Below are 19,389 nucleotides of genomic sequence, written 5' to 3'. Positions count from 1 at the left end.
GCCGCGCGGATGGTTCCGGGCTGTGCCAGGCCGCTCCGCTATGCCGCGGTACTGTGCCGCGTCCTGCTGCAAGAACCGAGGGGGCCAGAGCGCCAGGGACCAGCGCAAGCTGAGCTTCTACCCGTGAGCGGCCGGGGAGGGCGGTAGGGTCTGGGTGAGGGCTGGCCCTGGGGGTGGGGAACAGCAGAGGGGCCAACCCCGAGTGAGGCGAGGCCTGCAGCGGCCCTCCGGGAGCCGGACTGGGCTAAATGACTGAGAAACTAATTTCACGGGCTGGTATCTGCCTTTGAACCCTGCCTGGTCCCGAGAGGCTGGAGGGAGATAACGCGCTCATCTCTGGGGAAGAGGGGAAGGGAAAGGTGTAGGGGAAAAGGGTCGACAGGCTGGGTGTGCAGTCACACCCCTGCGAAGGCGGCCGGCACTTGCTTAGAGAGGGAGAGGCACAGCAGCCTGGAAGGGCTTTTGAGTAGGTGCAGGGGATTCATAAAGTAAAAAACAAAGAGATCTGAATTTTTTTTAAAAAAATGCACTTACAATCAAGAGGCTGTTTAGCTGTGAGACCTTAGTATTACCGATTACCTTGTTTTTTTCAAGCTTGGCTGCCTTTGTGGAAGGGGTGTTTCAGCAGGGCAGTCATTTCATGGAGACATTGGCTTAACGGTGAAGGAGCTGAGTATCCTGTATTTGACCACTTGCAAGCTAAGCCAAGGGCCGAACAGAGTGAGAAAGCAAACATAATGATTTTTAAAAATTAAATATTCCCCCTAGAATTCTTATCTTGTCTGTGGTGCAAACAGGCATTGCAGGTTTGTTTGGCTAGCTGGAAGCCAACTATCTCAGTTGCCAAAAACCAGTTTATGGTGGCTGCATAGTACTGTCCGGCCACCTGAATGATTAGTCACCATCCCAGGCCCGCAGTAACCTCTGTACTGTTTTGGTTATATGGCTGTTGATTTCCTCAATGGTGAGTTAAAAACAGTGTTTCTCAATCCTGACAGGAGCACGGTGCAGGTACCTAAATATTAACGTATTTCTTTTGAATAAATATATGATAAGCATTTGTCAACAGAAGGAATTTTGTAGCATTTCAGAAAAATTTGAAGAATAAATTTCACAACTAGCCTCAAATCTGTTTTGGTAAAATTTATACCTCAAACTAAGTTTTGTTTCAGTTGCTGAGTAGTCATTGTTATTCCAAGATCAGGAAGGCTATGTAGGAAGACCCACAGGAAGACTGCTTTGAGAGCGATTTTAGTTTTGATTGACAGAAACTCTTTTACCCGGCATGTCTCTAATATGTGATTCATCATAAAACAATCATGAAATTGAGGGGAAATAAATCATTTATATTGCTTTAGAGAATATGAAAGATTAAACAAGTTTGAGTGCTGATACATATTATATTCAAATATATGGCACCAGTATGAAGATGATTGCAAAACCACAGCTGTTTTACATAGCCATTGAATTGTGCTGCATTATGAATATCATGGTCTTGTAGAAGGGGTGCTAAGATTTGATTTATAGAGATCTCTTGGCTTACATTAGCAACTACTACTGATACCAACTGCAAGTTTTATTCCCTTGCCTCCTACCACCCCAAAGAAGTCCTCTCCTGCTCTGTGGTTTTGGGTCTGAGCCCCTTCTGAACTTTTTAACTGTGGCTTAATCTCAGCTGGCCTAACTGCCATTCTTTGTTTTATTTCTTCACCTCTCTGACTTGTGCAGTGGTGGCAGCTACTGAATAAATTCTGTCCACTTCCTCTTCCCATTTGCCTTTTTTTTGTGCCTTGTTTGCACCAGAGAACAGATTATGTTGATGAGTAAGGGTGCTGGTTTTGCCTGGGGTAGAGTTAATTTTCTTTGTAGTGTCTAGTATGAGGCTGTGGTTTAGATTTGTGCTGAAAACAGTGTTGATAACACAGGGATGGATGTTTTAGTTATTGCTGAACAGTGCTTGGACAGAGCCAAGGCCTTTTCTGCCTCTCACCCCACCCCACCCCACCATCATGTAGGCTAGGGATGCACAAGGAGTTGGGAGGGGGGACAGCTGGGACAGGTGACCCCAACTGACCAAAATCCCATACTATATGACGTCACGGTCAGCACATAAAGCTGGGGGAAGAAGGAAAGGGGTGACCTTTGGAGTGATGCTGCTATTGGGTGTACACAGTCTAAGTAGGCAGGATTTGAAAAGCCTGAACCTTTAACCTGTCCTTCAGAGGTTATTTTATTCTTGCCAGCACTATTCCTTGCATTCCTGCAGATACTCAGAGCCAGATGCATCGAAAGCTTTCTCTGTTTCTGTGGTAACTTAAAAACTTAAAGGGCAACACATTCAAAAGGTTGGGTAAGGGGTGAAGACATGTCCTGGTTTGAGCCCAGGGGGCAACTGAGCATCACACAGTTGCTTCCTCACTCCTTCCCCCTCAGGGATGGGAAGGAAACAAAACAAAAGGCTTAGGAATTGAAATAAAGACAGAGATGTCTCACCCATTATGGTCACAGGCAAGAGACAGACTCATTAGGGGAAGAAAGAGAATGTCCATTTAATCTAAACACCAACAACACTTAGTTTAACCATCAAATGGATTAGGACAGTGAGAAGTATAACCATGTCTTAAAAACACCTTCCCCCCACCACCACTTTTTCCCAGGATCAGCTTTGCTTCTAGATTTCTCTACTATCTCCACCATAGCAGTGCAGGGGACAGGGAATGGGGGTTGTGGTCAGTTCATCACCCATTGTCTCTGGGGCTCCTTTCTCCTCAGGGGGAGGACTCCTCACACTCGTCCTCTGCTCCAGCGTGGGGTCCCTCTCACGGGAGACAGTCCTCCATGAACTTTCACCAACACAAGTCCTTTCCACAGGCTGCAGTTCTTCCCAAACTGATTCAATGTGGTCCCTCCTGCATGTTGCAGTCCTCTCAGCGATGCTCCAGCACAGGCTTCCCACAGAGTCCCAGCCTTCTTTCTTCAGGTGCATCCACCTGCTCTGGCATGGGATCCTCCGTGGGCTGCAGGTCAGCATCTGCTCCACTGGTGACCTCTGTGAGCTGCAGGGGCACAACCTGCCCTCTCACCACGGTCTGCAGGGGGGTCTCTGCTCTGTTTTACCTTTCCCCCTTCTCCTCCTTTCTTCCACTGACCCTGGTGCTTGCATAGGTGTCTCCCTCACAACTCCTCCTCTCAGGTTCCCCTTCTACATATGTTACCACAGAGGCAGGTGTCTTTCTCAAAATCAGTTGAGTTGGCAGTTTTGGAACACTGTGGGTCTGTGTAAGAGTCCTTGCCATGTGTGGCTTTTGGAGGAAACCTGCTGCTTCAAACATTTGAGGGTGGGATCTAGGGTTTGCCAAGAAGTAGCCTGACTCACTGGTGCCTTTCATAGCATTTGGGTGATGCTCAGTGCTCCAGGCTCTCTCCCCAGCTTCTGTTGTGTGGGAATACCTCACTGCAGAACCAATTTTTTTGTGCATTGGAGTCCCATAAAGATATGATAAGTGTAACGTAAAGACCTGATTGTTAATTAAAAGGAAAAAAAAGAGCTAAGGGAAGAGAAACTGTGTTAGAAATGCTCCATTTCTATTTAGCAAGTAAAATAAAATGGCTCTTGTAAAGAGGCTGTAGGCACTTGTTCACATCTGGATGTTTCTGTTGTCCATCATAATGCCAAAAGCTACACTTTTTACATCCTATAGTTACGATCAGGTCAGGTTTAATGACCACATGAATCTGTCTCTTGCAGTTTCATACACACAGAACCAGATTTTAAAAAAAATTATTATTGCTCACAATTCTAAAGAATATTGTTTTCTTAACAGTAGTCATTTAGCAGTGCTCAGAATTCAAGTTATGGTTTATGTATCATGTGGTTATATGCTAGAGTTAAAATAAACTTGATATGCACCAGAGAAATCTGTAAGTGCTTTTCAAATACTCTGTTTCCTGTCTGAGAGCCAAGAGTGGTCAGAATGTTCATGTTGCCAGTACCATAAATGCTTGGCTGTACATGCATCATAGTGAGCCTTTAATTTCCCTTTAAATTGTGTATTGCAGTTCATTAAGTAAATTACATACCTTTGCCCACTTTCTTTTAATTTAGTTCTCTTTCCCATGTAATTTGTCTGACTATTTGCATATATTTTCAAAATCAATTTAATTTTTTGGTATGAACATGTGTACTCTTCATTCTCCTTTTCAAGTAGATAAGATGGGTGAAAAGTTAGTTATGGATTACATAATATTGTGGGGGATCTCAATGCTGTAAGAAAGCTTAATTGCTGAAATTCAAAATATAGAAATGCTTTACATTTGTGTGTATTTACATTTGAACAACATTTAAATCCTGCACTGGAAACATTCACATTTCCAAATTGTCTGATAATCCAAAATATGACATATATTGAGAGGTACTTGGCAAAACAAAAATAGTAACAAAAACGTTTTTTACTGGTTGTGTCTAGTAAGACAGAAAAGCCCCACAAATACTATTTCTAAAGTGAGGGCCAGACCTAATTTTTTTTAAATGAAGTTAGAGTATTTCATCTTATTTCAGCAGACCTGCTTTCTGAGCATGTGTTGCAGAATCAAACCTTTCAAAACGTCTTAGCCATGGGTTCTGAAACCCTTGGCTACCAGAAATCAACAGAAATTCTGCTGCTGAACTCTGGAGCAAATATCCAACTAGAAATAATTTGGATTTAAATTTTTTAAAGTGTATTATTTTAATCTTTTTGTAAGGAAAGACTACCTTGTAAGGAACAGTGAGACATTCTTTATTTAAAAAGAAGAAAGAAAAAAAAATTTGTGTGTTTTTTGTTTTTTTCAACTGCTTTTAAAAAGATTTCCACTTCATGATAAAGAGAGACTTGAGAAATGGTTGCGGAATATGAAGCGAGATGCGTGGACTCCAAGTAAGCACCAGCTTCTATGCAGTGATCATTTTACCCCTGATTCCCTTGATGTGCGATGGGGCATACGATACTTGAAACATACTGCTGTACCAACAATTTTCTCTACCCCAGATGATGAGGTAATGTATTCCTGTCTTTTTTTATTGTAGTACGAAGCTAACCAACTACTGATGTAATGCAGTTGTTCTGATTATCTGCAATATATTCATATTTTATTTTAAAAATAGAATTCCTGTCAAAACATTTTGTCAACAGAACTGATGCAAAACGAGTATATGATTCCATAGTATAAGGGAAGAACAACTTCCCATACTTTGACTGGAGGTTCAATCTCTCTTTTAACTGGAAATTACAAAAGAAAAAGACATTTCCTATGAGAAAACTATGATTCTAAATATTTTTTTCTGTGCAACTACTCTTAATATTTTAATGTTCTTTTAAAGCCTTTTATTAACTGAACATAAATACTGGCTTTGGAGTGTATTAGTTTCAAGCTACACACTTCTCTTTCCTGTTCCTAACCCTTCTAACACTTAAGAGCTCAGGAGCATAGGCTGCTAAAGATATCCCACAAAGGCTAGTTCATCCTGTCTTTCAAGACTTGTACTATTGGTTACATTAAAATACTGTGCTACGCAGGCACCTAATCTTGATCAAAGCTATGCTAATTCTCTTCTGGCACATAACTGTCTTTCTCCAGATCATCATGTTGTAGGTAGGAGAAATGGAACGACCGGATTTAAGGGTAAATAACTGAAATGTGTGGCTATTTAGTTTTACAAAACAATTTATTTTTAGTCATGAAGTTCTCTCTCTTCTTGGATAGCTGCAAGTGTTGCTCTAGACTGTTTTTGATTCTGTAGAGTCAAAAGCACTCTTGATAGAGCTCTCAAATATAAAAATAGAAAATCTTGCCACTTATGGCAGTAATTAGTCTTTAGACATTTACTAGCAATAAATGTCTTTCCTTCCAACTCCCTAGTCTCCCTACTTCCATATATCCCTTACGTCCCTGTGCTGTTACTGTAATAGGGAGCTGTAGCTTTGGAACTGGACTTTGCTGCCCTGTGCTTCTATGCAATTACAGATAAACTATATGATTTCACCCCAATTAAAAGTCGGCTTTTCCCCACCTTTTCATTCTCTTGTTTTGCATTTCACCTTAGACCAGTCATAGTACACCTACAAAGGTGGACAGTAGAGTTATGAAGGTAACAAACTTTTTATGCAGTGGTGTTGCCCAGAACACACCAGTGGCTTCTTTATTTTTGCATCAGCAATATATATCTGGGAAATCCCAGATAGATTTAATCATTTTAGAAAAATAGTATTCTGTGCATCCCTTCGGTGTATCCATCAATTCCCTGCTATCAAAAGAAAAGAGATGCTAGTTCTTCGTATCTGTGATAGTGTGAACTTGCTTTCCTGGATTTTCACTTTTCTCTCTGGCATTATTTTTTTAAATCTCACACTTCTGATTGCACTTTTCTAAACATCAAGATCTATCCTGTCAGTGACCACCTCAGGAAATCAACAGTATCCACTGACTTGGCCACTGGTTCTGTAGTTCTTGTGTAACAGAGAAAGGGAAAGACTTCATTGTCTCAAAATTCATAAGATTGATGTGATGTTATGTATCACCTTTGAAAAGATAAAGGTAACCAAATGAATTCTAATTTTGTATACATTTTTCACTCCTTTTAAGACTGATGTTTCCTATAAAATCAAATTATGTAGTTTAATGTGTTTGGAATACTTCGGACTCCGTACATACTTTTATGAAAATACACTTTTAAATTATCTTTTCCATCATAATCTGTTTTTTCAGCCTGGCCTCATTCCTGCCTTCTCTGTCTTTTTTGCCTGCTCTATATTCAGCAAAATTAAAGTTGTTCTGTTTGTTTGTTTTGGGTGGTTTTGGGTTTGTTTTTCAGTCCACAGGGCTAACATGAGTGCAAGTTCTGCAGCTCGGACTCTTCATAATCAAGCCTACTAGAAAAAAATAAGATACTCAGTGTATTTTTGTTTCATTGGCTGATAGACTAAAAATCTTGTATTGATACTAATCTTTAATCATGTGGTGATGTAGTTTATGTGGAGGAGGGGAAAAGAAGGTGGCTAAAAAGGATAGATTTCAAATGCAGCTTTATTCCATCTTTAATGCAAAAATCTTGCACTGTATGTATTTAATATACATGTATTTTATACAGTGTTTCAGATGGTAATTGGAGATGCTAGCCAGTTGTGGTAGTTTAGGCCCTGCCAGGACCGGAGACCACGTTGCCGTTGTCCCTCCCCCACCCTCAGGCCGGACAGACTGGAAGTGAGTCACAAACCCCGGGGTTGAAATAAGGAGAAATTTAATACAACAGTGTAATAAATAACAATCTGAACAATAACAACAACAATAAACAGTAATAACACTAAACAAGACAAAAGATATACAGAGAAATACCGCAATGGTCACAGCTAGTCTGCCACGCGTGCTTCCCGCGACCAAAGCCACAAAGGAAAGCTTCCCACACTGCCGCCTGATCTGACACCAGCATGGTATGAATAACTCGGCTGGAGATCCCTTCCCCCTGCTTGAGAGAAACTTAACCCTATCCTAGCTGAACCACAACACCAGTCTTTGTCAGACAGATTTGTGTAGCCACTTCTCTTCAAGTGCTTTTAAAATTATAATGACTCATGTAAATCAGTAAAGTTTCTTAGAGTTTGAAAAAGAAAAAACAAGAAGTATTATTGCCTTTAGAGCTTCAAAATAGTATTTTAACATTTAGGACCTGAAGCAACGTTATGGAACACATATGAGTTTTCAGGTCTCTGCAGTAGTTTTTCAACAATGCTCATCTAAATTACTACTTATGCAGTGCTATGTTATAGAATGAGATTTGCCCTTTTTTTTTTATGCTCAAGTGATTTCCCAGTTATAAGGTGGTTGGTTTTGGTTTGGGTTTTTTTCCTGCAGGAAAGAGATTCTTCTCAGAACAGCCTGCAGGAGAGAAAGAGAGAAGACCCAGAAGAAACAAATCCAAATGTAATGTCAGAGAAAGCATCTGTATCACTTGAACCTTGTACACCAAAGAAAAAACTTATAATTGCAAAAAATGTACATGAAAAAGCAGAAGTAGTTTGCTCAACTTCATTGAGTAAACCTTTACAAACTAAAAAAATGCAACTTCAAAATGGAGAAGACTTTCAGGCAGACAATGTCATTCTTGATAATTCTTCTAAGCAGCATATACATCAACCTGACCCTGTTTTAATGGCAGCAGCGGTCCAGAGCATGGAAGCTACCAGTGTTCATACATCTGTAGAGGATCAAGTAGGTTGTACAGCTACAGTCTTGCAGTTTACAGACCCTGACTACTTGAATTCATCTCTGAAACTGACAAACACTTTAGGTTCAATTACTGACTATGCAATTGAAAATCCTGACTCTCGTGTTGTAGGCTGCTCTGTTGAAGTACAGCCAACAAGTGAAAATGCAGTTTTACTGAGTACAGTCACACAAACTATTGAACAGTTCCGTGGAAGTGAAGAATCTGTCATTGCTATTATTGTGCCAGCCGAGAGTCCAGAAGAGCCTGAAATAGTAAACAGTTCTTTCCTGCCTATTAAGCAAGAATTTCTTGACACAGAGGAGACAGAAGGAGATAAGTCTGTGTATATGAATGCATATGTTGGACGTGAAGTATTACAAACTGAGCATTCGTACTGCAAACAAGACATAGACAGAGATCACCTTTGGCAAAAAATTTCAAAGCTCCATTCTAAGATAACTCTACTTGAAATGCAGGAGATAAAAACTTTGGGGAGACTCAGGTCCTTGGAAGCTCTTATTGGACAACTGAAGCAAGAAAACCTGCTTTCTGAAGAAAAGTTGAAGATTGTAGAAAACTGCTTTACAACACTTGAAGTGACTATGATACAGTAAAGGCTTTTGATGATTGTTCTGATATCTTTTTAGCCTCTTTGACTGTCCTTTTGGACAAATTAACTTTTGTTTCAGTCATGGTATTTTAAACATCTAATGGAAATTGTGTGAATAGCCAATACTCTTTAAAATGATACGTCAACCACTATGAAAGCTAAGTTGTAGAATATTGCCTATAAAACATGATTTACAAGTAAGCTTTAAAAGAAAATAAAACCTGTTAAAAGTTTTGTTTAAAAATATTTGAATTGAATCAATACAGATAAATTAAATCTTTCTAACTCCAGGCTCCTCTGAAACATGCAACTCCTGCATTTGGGGCAGCAGTAGAATGGACAAATAAACATGTAGGATGGACAGTTGTAAAACTGTTTTTTAAAAAAAAACTGTCCCAATTCTCTGTCAAATGAGTAAGGAGGTATGTAATACACATTGTCCAGTGAGGCTACTATTACTCTTCAATCTTCTGTTCATCTAACATTTGTTCTGATAGATTTTGGTACACTTTAACATTATTAAAACTGTTTCTGCAATAAAAGGTGTTTCCTTTCATTTAGTTCTAGAAACAAAAATTCTGTGAAGAATATTGTTACAGTGAACGGGTTCATCTCTTTTTTTCCGGATTATTCATCTCAAATGGAAAGAACCATCTTAACTAGTGATAGTTTCTCTGGTTAATAAAAGGGAAAGCTCTTACTATTTAGAGAGTGCTATCTGCTCAGCATTGATCCTCTTATACTCTGCAGCTGGGTAATGCATATACCCTTAATAATGCACTGAAGAAAACAGTGCTTTGCAGAGCAAATTGCTATTGAAAGCAGAATCTGACTCATTATTTTTCTATATCTTACTGTTCAAGAAATGGAATTACAGGACCAGAAATCCACTTCCCTCTATTGATTTTATTAACTGTTTCTAATGCACAGTAGAAAGATACCCACACAGGGTATTATAGCTGTTAAGCAAAGGTGTCTAACAAAAGATGTTAAATAATATGACAGTTTATTAACCTGGTGTTTTCAAGTAGAGCTTTACAGCTTTAGGTTTAAACTTGCCAGTTTTCCTTGATTTTAAATTTGATGTGATTGCTTTCAGTGTGTCAGATCATAGTCTGTCTATCCCATCTTGGTGTGTCCATCCCATCCAGGATCATGGTTTCTGCAGCAGAGAGCATCGCTGACTTCAAAAAACCCAGAGGTTGCCTAGAAAACAAGACGATTTTGTATGTAGCCTTTCTCAGGACCAGTCTTGTAGCAATGATGAGGGTTAAACTCCATGAAACAGTTTGAAGGTAGATGAGAATCAATGCCGTGTTATGTAGGTGACTGTTGCAAATTGATTCCAATAAAATATTTTGGGCAGACACCTTTTGTATTAATTTAAAAATATTTAGTATTATGGCTATGGCTGGCTGTACAGCTAGGTCCTTTGCTTCAGGGATATGGCAACACTGAATTCGCAAGCTAATCATCATGAGAAAGGCAAAACACAGTGTTGGAAGTTGCCACACACCACTGAATTAGATGCTACATGTATGCACTGTATTCAGGTGTTTCCTAACCATAAAACTGCACAGCCTTTACGCACAATTTCATTTCACTAAACTTACAAACTCTTGAAGATGCTACATTAATCCCTGAGATCCAGTGGAAACTGCCTTCATGTAGTTACAGCCCATCATCAAACAAATACATGGAATCATCATTACTTCTGTGAAATATCCGGCGTATCTTCATCCAAATTAAACGTCTATCTTTTCAATTATTTTGCATCTTTTTTCTTAACTTTTGTCCGCCTCTTTCCAATGTTATAATTAATTACTTCAAAACTACAGATTTAATGGGTTGTTTTGCTGATTAAGGATAACAGTTAAACTCGGACACCCGAGTGAAAAGAGCAGGAGTATTTTACTGGTGATAACTGAATAATGTAACAGTGTAATACAGAAAACATGCAGTAAGAAAAAGCAGGATAATGCACCTAAAGCAGTAAACAGGAGAATACAGGGTAACGCATCAAAACATTACAACATGAGAGAGAGAACAGTGATTAAGAAAGACCCATCACCACTTGCACACGTTCCCATCACCCAGCCCCGCAGTGGCTGGGCAGCCCCGGTTACAGCGAGGGTTTGGGGAGCCTGTCCCGGCAAGGGGGAAATCCTACGCGGTGCGTCCCCCATAGGTGAGGCTGACAGAGTCGCTGTGAGCGGGTCCAGCCTTATATACCAGAGATCGACAGGCCAGAATAGCTGACACCTTTGTTTTGAGCAGAAAAATTCTGGTTTCATTCTCCTGTTGGATTCCACCCAAAGCCTGGCCAGGGCTCAGGGGGGGAGACCAAGGGAGTTTCTAACAAGGCCAAATACTTGGGTTCTCAGCCTTGAACAAGGCTAAACAAGGGAAGCTGGATCCGTTCTCTCAGCATTTTGTCCTCACTACTGATTATATTCTAGGCTTCATCTTTCACTAATGAGCTTACATACTTTACTAAGTTAACATCTTCGGCTCGGGGCCTGTTGTTCAGGCTGCAGTATTTCAATGCTTTAGCAGTTTTTACATCAGCATAGGTGGTTTGTTATAACTTAGTACAATACCTACTAGCACAATGGTTTTCAGTTATAAAATACACAGGATTCATCTACAGGTCAACTCTGGCTTGGGCCTGTTGTCCAAGCCTTAGCACTTCATGGATGTGGGTTGTTTACTTAATTCATTTTTTAAATGTTAAACTGTATTTCTTTTCCATTGTCTGTTGGCCACTGTAGGAATTTGGCATTTGGCTTTCTCCTAGATCTTCATTTAAATTCCATCAATTCCATTAAACTTATCTACGAGCAGTGTAGTTCTATCCAGAATAAAGTGGTGCCCATTTCCCCTGGTTTTCCATGTGCATTACAAGGTGGACTGTCAAGTTTTATTTAACTCATTCTGAATGCAGTGCCAGCTACAGGGGATTTTTTCTTTCTATCAGACTAATAAGTATCCAGGACTTCTCTTCTGTACTTTTTTTATCAGTGGTAGAAATATTGATGACAGTCCTGTATGCTTCACAAGCATTCATCAGAAGTCTATCTGGTTCTGTTATTAGATGTCTTTAATATCTTTACTCTTCTCTACTGCAGTGAAGCTGTAATTAATTCCTCCTTTATGCTTAAACCCTGTCCTGTTCTGAGACTTGGGTCCTACATTAGAAAAACCAGCAGTAGAAATGGGCTCACTCAAAGTTCCATCTATGTTAATAATTAATTTTCTCTGTCCTTTTCTGTTTTGTCAGAGTTAGTCCACAAAGAGGGGTGCTCTGGGACAGTGCCATGAGGTCCAGCCGTGCTCACCTCGCAGCGGGGCAGTCACCCTACTGTGGAGTGATCCCCTCTCTGACTGCATTGCTGTTGGGCTCTAATGACACAGTTCATAAAGTCATGCTAGATGCTTTCTTCTCGTCAGTAAACACGTCACATTTAAAAAATAACACTTCTCTCCATCTCTTAAATTCTCTGTAATATATTGATTTCCTTCATGCCGAACCGTGTTTTAGTCCAAACTGCCTTGTGCACAACTTGATGCTTCCCCTCACTTCATAATGATGCTTAACATGTCATACATGCAAATCCACACGCCAGCACTTCAGCCTGTACACAGTGCTGCCTTAGTAAACCACTAGGCATGACTCTTCCATGTCACAGTGAAATGGTGTAACGCACAGGGAACCCATCACATCCCCAGGTGAGGGCTTGCCTGCATGTAATGGGCTTCTACAGCCATAATTATTTGTGTCGATGACAGTGGTAGACTGCTCCGCAGGATGTGTTATTTCTAAACCCACTGAGGTAAGTGCTGAAATTCCTTTTCTGTTAGATATTTTGAATTTCGTAATGACAGTATGGCAATGAAACCCAGAGCCTGCCTTTGTCAGAGATTTTATCTGCCCAGCAAGAGATACAAGGAAAGACCCACCTGCTTTTTGGGCAAACTCAGGAGACGCTGTGAGCTGCTATTTCTTTTTCACCACCCAGGCAGAACTAGACAAAGTCCACATCCAGCCTTGAGGAAAGGCATAAGATGCAGGTTAGCGGTGAGTGACTTAGACCTTTTCCTCTTCCATAAACTCCACAAGCAGGAAGCCTCGTGCCATGTTGTAAGACTCAAAAACATTAAATTGCACAGTTGTTTTTGGAAGATAGATCGATAGATAGATAGATAGATAGATAGATAGATAGATAGATAGATAGATAGATAGATAGATAGATAGATAGATAGATAGACAGATAGATAGATAGATGAGAGAAAAAAAAATATATGGCGTATATCCAAAACAACAGTGCTACCTACAAACAGCAGGTGGTGCTACTGGATCGCGCTGTAGAAGTCAGACTAGACCCGCGTTTTCTTTTTATTCTATTGAAACATAGACAAACAGATTAACTGTGCGGGGTTTTTTTTCCTTATATTTCAGATGTACCTTTAATAATGAAGGGTAGTATCTAAACTAAACATGATGACTAATAGTCTTCAATCTTACAGAAATAAAGCTTCAGACAAGAAGAAACTCATTTGTATTCTGAGCACAAAACATGAAATTCAAGAGCCTTCTGCTCAAGCAAGTGGCAAAAGAAGATGTAATCACTGTCCTTATGTGGAGCATGATTGCATTCCTCATTTGTTATGGTGGGTCAGCAATTAAAATCTGAATCCAGTAAACAGTTTAGCATTGCTTATTTGCATATTAATCAGGGTAATAGTGTGAGTGTTTAATCACACCCTTCATCAAGGCTGTCTGGTTTGCTACTCACGTACTGCAGCCATGTTTTTGAAACTGGGAAGATACATGCACAACAGCTTTATGAATGGCATAATCCCATTTCAAAATGTTGTGGGACAAACTTTGCTCCAAGCATACACAACTTCAGATGATACAAACAATGTTGTCATAGGAGAATGTGGGTCCTGCACATTAAAGCAAGTTTCTTCTTGCTTATTCCAGTGTTACTTTTAAAATGCAACATATAATTGGGCTTTACAGTACAGGTTAGAAGTATCCATGTGATTTTCTGAGTGAATGCAACAGGGCTGCAAAACAGTGGCATTGCAAAACCACATGGTAACAAGAGCTGAGTCAAGGTAAGTGGTGTATTCAGAGGCATAAATAAGCCTCAGGGCCACTGGGTTCAGATGTTGCAGCTTCTTCTGGGTACACAGAAAGTGGTGTTCAGAAACTCTACCACAGCCTCCTGAAAGAAGTCATCTCACATGACTCTGGATTTCTCCATCGTGAGGTGCATGTCAATTAAGCAATATTTGATATGAAGAAGAAGAAATGAACTGAAGAAAACCCTATTTAACTACTGACTATGGCCAGGGGATCATTCTAGACAGATATTTCAGATTTAGGTATGTATACTATAAATACCTGAAGTTGCCTAAAGTAAATCTCACCTTGTGTTTCAAAAGGTAGATCACTTCCATTTCTCAGACAGGGACAACTTAGGAAGACTTAAGGCTAATATATAAAGGAGTTTGGCACACCAGTCCTTCCAAATTGTGCCTTACTTTCCTGTACAGCTAGTGACAAGATGAATACCTTTCAAAGCTCTAGAGGGGATTCTGCTCAGATATTTCATTTATATAGTTACAGCCTTTTCTTTCTAAAGATTTTGAAAGACATCTCTATCTCTGTAAGAAATTTGTACAAGTAGGAAAACTGATTCACTGGGTGGCTGGCTTAGGCAGAGTACATCCTAGGCACAATTCTCAGTGCTGCAGAACGTTCTGACAAGGTGCACATCAGACATAAGGGTTCTGCACTGCTTCATGAATAGCATAAACTGGTTGTATTCAAGACACATTTGACCTCTTATAGCCCGCTGGGACCGAAAACAACCTTGTGGGTGCTATAGTTTCACTCTGGAGTAGTAGCAAAGACCATGAAGAGGTCTTTTTCAGCCATGTCGCTTGGCCAAGCACACTATGGATCATAAATACCAGCAGTCTGACCTTCAGTCTGAGTCAATAGTCAATGAGGCCACATAAGAATAGGCTTCAGGAGCTTCCAATGACCAGAACTGCTACTGTTTGGAGATGGGGGAATAGTAAAGACATGAGAGTTTCACAGCATGCAAAATACATCAAGCCCTTACCAGCAGATGTTATTAAACTTACATCAAAGCTCTTTATTCGGTGTTTTATGTGATGAGAAATCCTGTACCATATAAAGCTGGATTTGGCTGGAGGGCAGTTATGGAGCAACAACACCAATATTACCTCAGTGCCTACTAACAGACCATGAATACTCTCAGAATGCTGAAGAAGCGTGTCCAGGACTGGCTCCACCAGACTGACCAGGCGCTTTCAGGAAACAGTGTATGTTCTGCTGCCACTAGATAAGGGTGAGTACAACGGCAGACTCTTTTCAAGGCATCCATACTTCACTAGGAATGCAGCAGCCCCTCTCCACATCTCAGTTATCTGTGTAGTCCCTTAAAAGGAGGACAGGGGGGGCTCACCCCCAATGGGCTCAGCTCCCCATCTGGTACAGGAACACTGTGTTTTTCCACTATGAGGAGAGCAAATATTCAAGGTTTGGCTGGCGCAGAGGACATCAGCTTTGAACTGAATCATAGCTCAGGCCTCCAGCAAGGACTCAACAAAGAAGCAAAATGTGGACTGATGTTGGATTTTATCCTGGTTTTCCCCTTACTGTAATGAAAGAGGGACCAATAAACCAAGTTTCTGAGACTTACTGGGGTAAGAAATGCTGCAAGAAAAATGAAGATACAGATAATGAGCACAAAACTGTGTTTCATTTATGGGTATTAATTAGTATCTATTTTGTGAGATTTTAATAAAAATATGTATACATTTTTTATTTGCATAGCTTCAGATATTTTATTCTGTATTTAACATCTGAAATTAATTTACAGCTTTATCCACAGTTTTTGGTGCATACTGAGGGATTGCAGACACTCTTTGCTTACCTTTATTTGTTGTTTTTTTCACATTTTTACACTGATTTCATTACAGGACTTCAGGAACTCACCTTCCTATTTCAAAATCCCTCACCAAACTGCCTGCTGCCTGCTGCTTGTGATAGGCTTTCAGCCTGTATCTCTTTTTATCTTACCCCAAGCTCACACATTAAAATTATGGGGTACTGACATACACATGGCTTACTGCACTCAAATGCTCAGCTTCCTTTGACTGTACCTTGCCTGGTAAGGTGAATTATCTTCCACCGGCTAATGTAAATATGTTAGGTGTTGTCTTTTTTAATGAACAGGATATCTTTTTAACCTACTTCATTTAAAAGAAATTCTTCACAATGTCTGAAAGGATTTTGCTAATAATAACCCACCACTGTGGGGTCTGCGGCTCCAGCTCCCACATTGTTTATAGCAGATAATATATGGGAATGGCAGAATAAAAGGCAAAAAATAAAAAATAAAAACACATCTACGGATCTTTTTTAATTATTTAATCTGTTTCTTTAACAAATACTGATTTTGAAAGTTGACATATTTCCCTTCTCCATCAATACCTACATATATGATGTAACAGTGGAAATCATTGGTCTAGTCCCCACCATAATAGACATAAGAGCTGGAAAGCTTTTTGGAAGTCACTGTGAGAGCTGCATGTTCTAAACACCTGCAGGCTTGTTTAATTTTCTAGTTACACACTGCAGGAAAAAATAAGGTGACAGTTAAAGAAATATGGTAAGCTTCCCAAATGATGTCTTAGCTAGCCATGAAAATTTTGCTTGGGGTTTTAAATAAGTATGTTTAAGAACAATTAAAAGTGTGAGTGCATAAAATAGGTTTCATTGAAGATGATGTGAAGCAATGAGTGTCATGCACTGATATGAGCACAATGCAGAAGAGATGTGAACTGACAGGGAAGCAGGAGGCTTTTACTCTCATACACAGACACACACACAAAACCCACTCATGATGCTGTACTTGCCTTAAAATAAAGAAAATGCTGAAATAATGTTTCTAGAACAAGTCCCAGATACATCACCGCAGTCTCCTCCTAAGCAAAAACCCAACACATTCTTGCTTCCCAAAACTTATGATAAAAATGCATTTTATTCTTTCTATAACAATTTTTAGCAATGGAACATGAAGCAGTAATGAAATGTTATGACAGAATAATATGTTCTGCCTTCTCCTGCAGGACAGACTATAACATTGTGTAATATTTGAAATCACTATTTTACATTACCTCAACATTTGACAGGATCAATAGCCTTCTGGGAAATTCCCCTTACTGCATTCTAATGAGCAAATTGATGGCTTTTGAAACAGAAACAAGTTATCTTTCAGACAAGCTATAGCTGGGAATGGCCAGTTTGAAATAAATATTGACACCTATACAACAGTCCATGTTTATGCAGCTCTCTGGAGAAAAAGGAGAAGCCAATAATATTTAAGAACTGCAAGGATATTAAAAGCATTCAGTGCCTGTTCACTTTTCTTCTCAGAATATTTGTGATTTTCAAGGGATCTGAGTGAAGACTATAAACAAAAGTAGAGTCATGAATATTTAAAATGGAAATTAACCCTCATATTCTTTGTTCACCACACAGACCATTTCCTGTCCTTTACAGCAAAACTCCATTTCTGTTATGAAAGAAATTCCCTGAGCCAGGCTCAGGGAGGCAGCCCTGTGTTAGATCCCACAAACAACTTGAAGATGCACCAGAGGCCTAGTCAGATGTATTGAAACTTAAAGCATGGCCCTGTAACATCTCCCTTAAAATAAGGGTTACATATTTCCACTGCCCTTTCCCCCAGCCCTCTTCCACAGAATAAGATATAGGTAATGCCAAACATAGAGTTTTTAATACTGTTGCCCTTTCCTCAAGCATTCATGTTTCTTAAGAAGAAGCTAAAGAATAAAGGTTGCATTTTTAAAGGTATTTAGGTGTTGCTCATCATGCTGCCTTTACAAATCTGGACATTAATCTTTTTTATTCTCCGCAGATCTCGGATGTTTGGCCAGAGGCAGGGAGTGGTGTGCCAAGGCTGGTGGTCTGTGCTGGTGGCCTGGAGCCACAGCAGCCACCCTAGGCACACCTCCCCACCTGCAACCAACCCCTCCAAAGGGAGAGCAGTAGCTGTTGCTGTAGTTGTATAAACACAATTTATACAGCCTCAGGGCTGGGAAGATGCTACAAATGCTAAAAGAGAGAGCAAATACCTTTGTCACCTGACACAATGTAATAGCAAGGCACTGGAACACTATACTCATGAAAGCCTTACATAGATCTGAAATAACAAGAGAACTGGCTTCAATATATGGAGTGCTTCCTCTGAAAAAATGATACTCCCTCTTCTCCATGCAAATATATCAGAGCGTACATGAATCAGAATTCCTGGTGAAGTCACGATGCACCAGAAGCTGACCATGATCCGTGCTTGTTGCAAAGGGCTTCGGAGAAACCTCAGTGAAGGACAAAAATTTGCACTCTGCCAAGTTTGGTGTCACATCTGCTGTTGAAAAGAAGTCACTGTAAAGTAGCTCCTAAAGGAAGAAATGCGAACCTTCCCTTCCAGAGTGAAAACATTTCAGTCATTTGAAAAGTGAGAACAGTAACCTAACACAAATACCATATGCAAAATGCAGCTTTGTAAGAACAGGAATCCTGGCAAAGATAACCCACAAGTTTCACATCATTTACAAGCTGCGTTATTCCCTTATTGCTAACAGTTCCACAAAATCACATGTGCAACATGTTTGTTGGCATTGCACTATGTCTTTTTTTAAAAGTCCTAAATGGGTAATATTTTCCTTCTACATATAATAATTAATAATAAATACTCAGATGATTTAATTCCATGCATATCACATTTGTGTTCTAAATGTTTGATGCAAAGGGAAACAATACTCTTAAAATGGATGAAAAACATTGTAACTGAAAACATGTATTTAAGACTTGAGCCAAAACATAAATCTAATATGAAAAATGTAAGAGAAGAGGAACTAACTCGTGATCCTGAAGGGACTATAAAACATGCTGTAAAAATACTTTGAAAGTGGTTTAAGAGAGAGTGAGGGCCAAAGTAACACAAAATATCAAACTTTGATCCAAATCCCATCTCCCATGACCCGTCACAACCGCAGCACAACTGCGTGCTGGCTTCATTTTCATTACTGTTACAAAGGGAACATGTATCTCATGGGTGATCGGCCCTTCAGACATATCCAGTAATGAATCTAATAAAAGAATCAACTAGCAAGTAAGAGAAAGATGATTTTATCACCACTATTCTATAGATCTAGAACAACACAGGGAGTTGGATGCCCCTGGGAAACGGAAAAATACTCCTGAGCTTCCACATGCCAGTCTAGTATCTCAGTCACAAATCACAAAACCACAAAATCCAGAAATGTTGGTTCTACCATGCCTCTGGAGGTCACTTAATGCGGCCTCCCTTCCAGAGCAGCTCTGCCCCTCCTACCGCCACAGCCCTGATGCCATGGGACTCTCTGAGATGGGCAGGTCCACACCGGGAGCAGAGAGAGGACAAGAGCC

General features: G+C 40.0%; 1 protein-coding gene and 1 long non-coding RNA gene across 3 annotated transcripts; one reads left to right on the top strand and one right to left on the bottom strand.

Moving 5' to 3' along the window:
* Positions 1-6: 6 nt before the first annotated feature.
* THAP5 (THAP domain containing 5) lies at positions 7-9,405 on the top strand. Of its 2 annotated transcripts, XM_026868315.1 has the most exons (3): positions 7-123; positions 4,846-5,035; positions 7,888-9,405. In XM_026868315.1, exons 1-3 carry the CDS (start codon positions 41-43, stop codon positions 8,854-8,856), a joined length of 1,242 nt encoding a protein of 413 aa, XP_026724116.1. In that variant the 5' UTR covers positions 7-40; the 3' UTR covers positions 8,857-9,405. The 2 variants fall into 2 exon arrangements, with proteins under 2 accessions (XP_026724116.1, XP_026724117.1); XM_026868316.1 differs by lacking the exon at positions 4,846-5,035.
* Positions 9,406-9,526: 121 nt separating this feature from the next.
* LOC113491412 lies at positions 9,527-15,613 on the bottom strand. Its single transcript, XR_003400397.1, has 2 exons — positions 15,015-15,613; positions 9,527-10,058 (listed from the first exon to the last, which is right to left on the bottom strand). It is a non-coding gene; the product is annotated as an uncharacterized LOC113491412 (long non-coding RNA).
* Between the last annotated feature and the right edge of the window lie 3,776 nt (positions 15,614-19,389).

This window comes from Athene cunicularia (assembly GCF_003259725.1).
Source record: "Athene cunicularia isolate RWA chromosome 1 unlocalized genomic scaffold, athCun1 chr1_part2, whole genome shotgun sequence".
NCBI lineage: Eukaryota > Metazoa > Chordata > Aves > Strigiformes > Strigidae > Athene > Athene cunicularia.
This window is presented reverse-complemented; position numbering and strand designations above follow the sequence as displayed.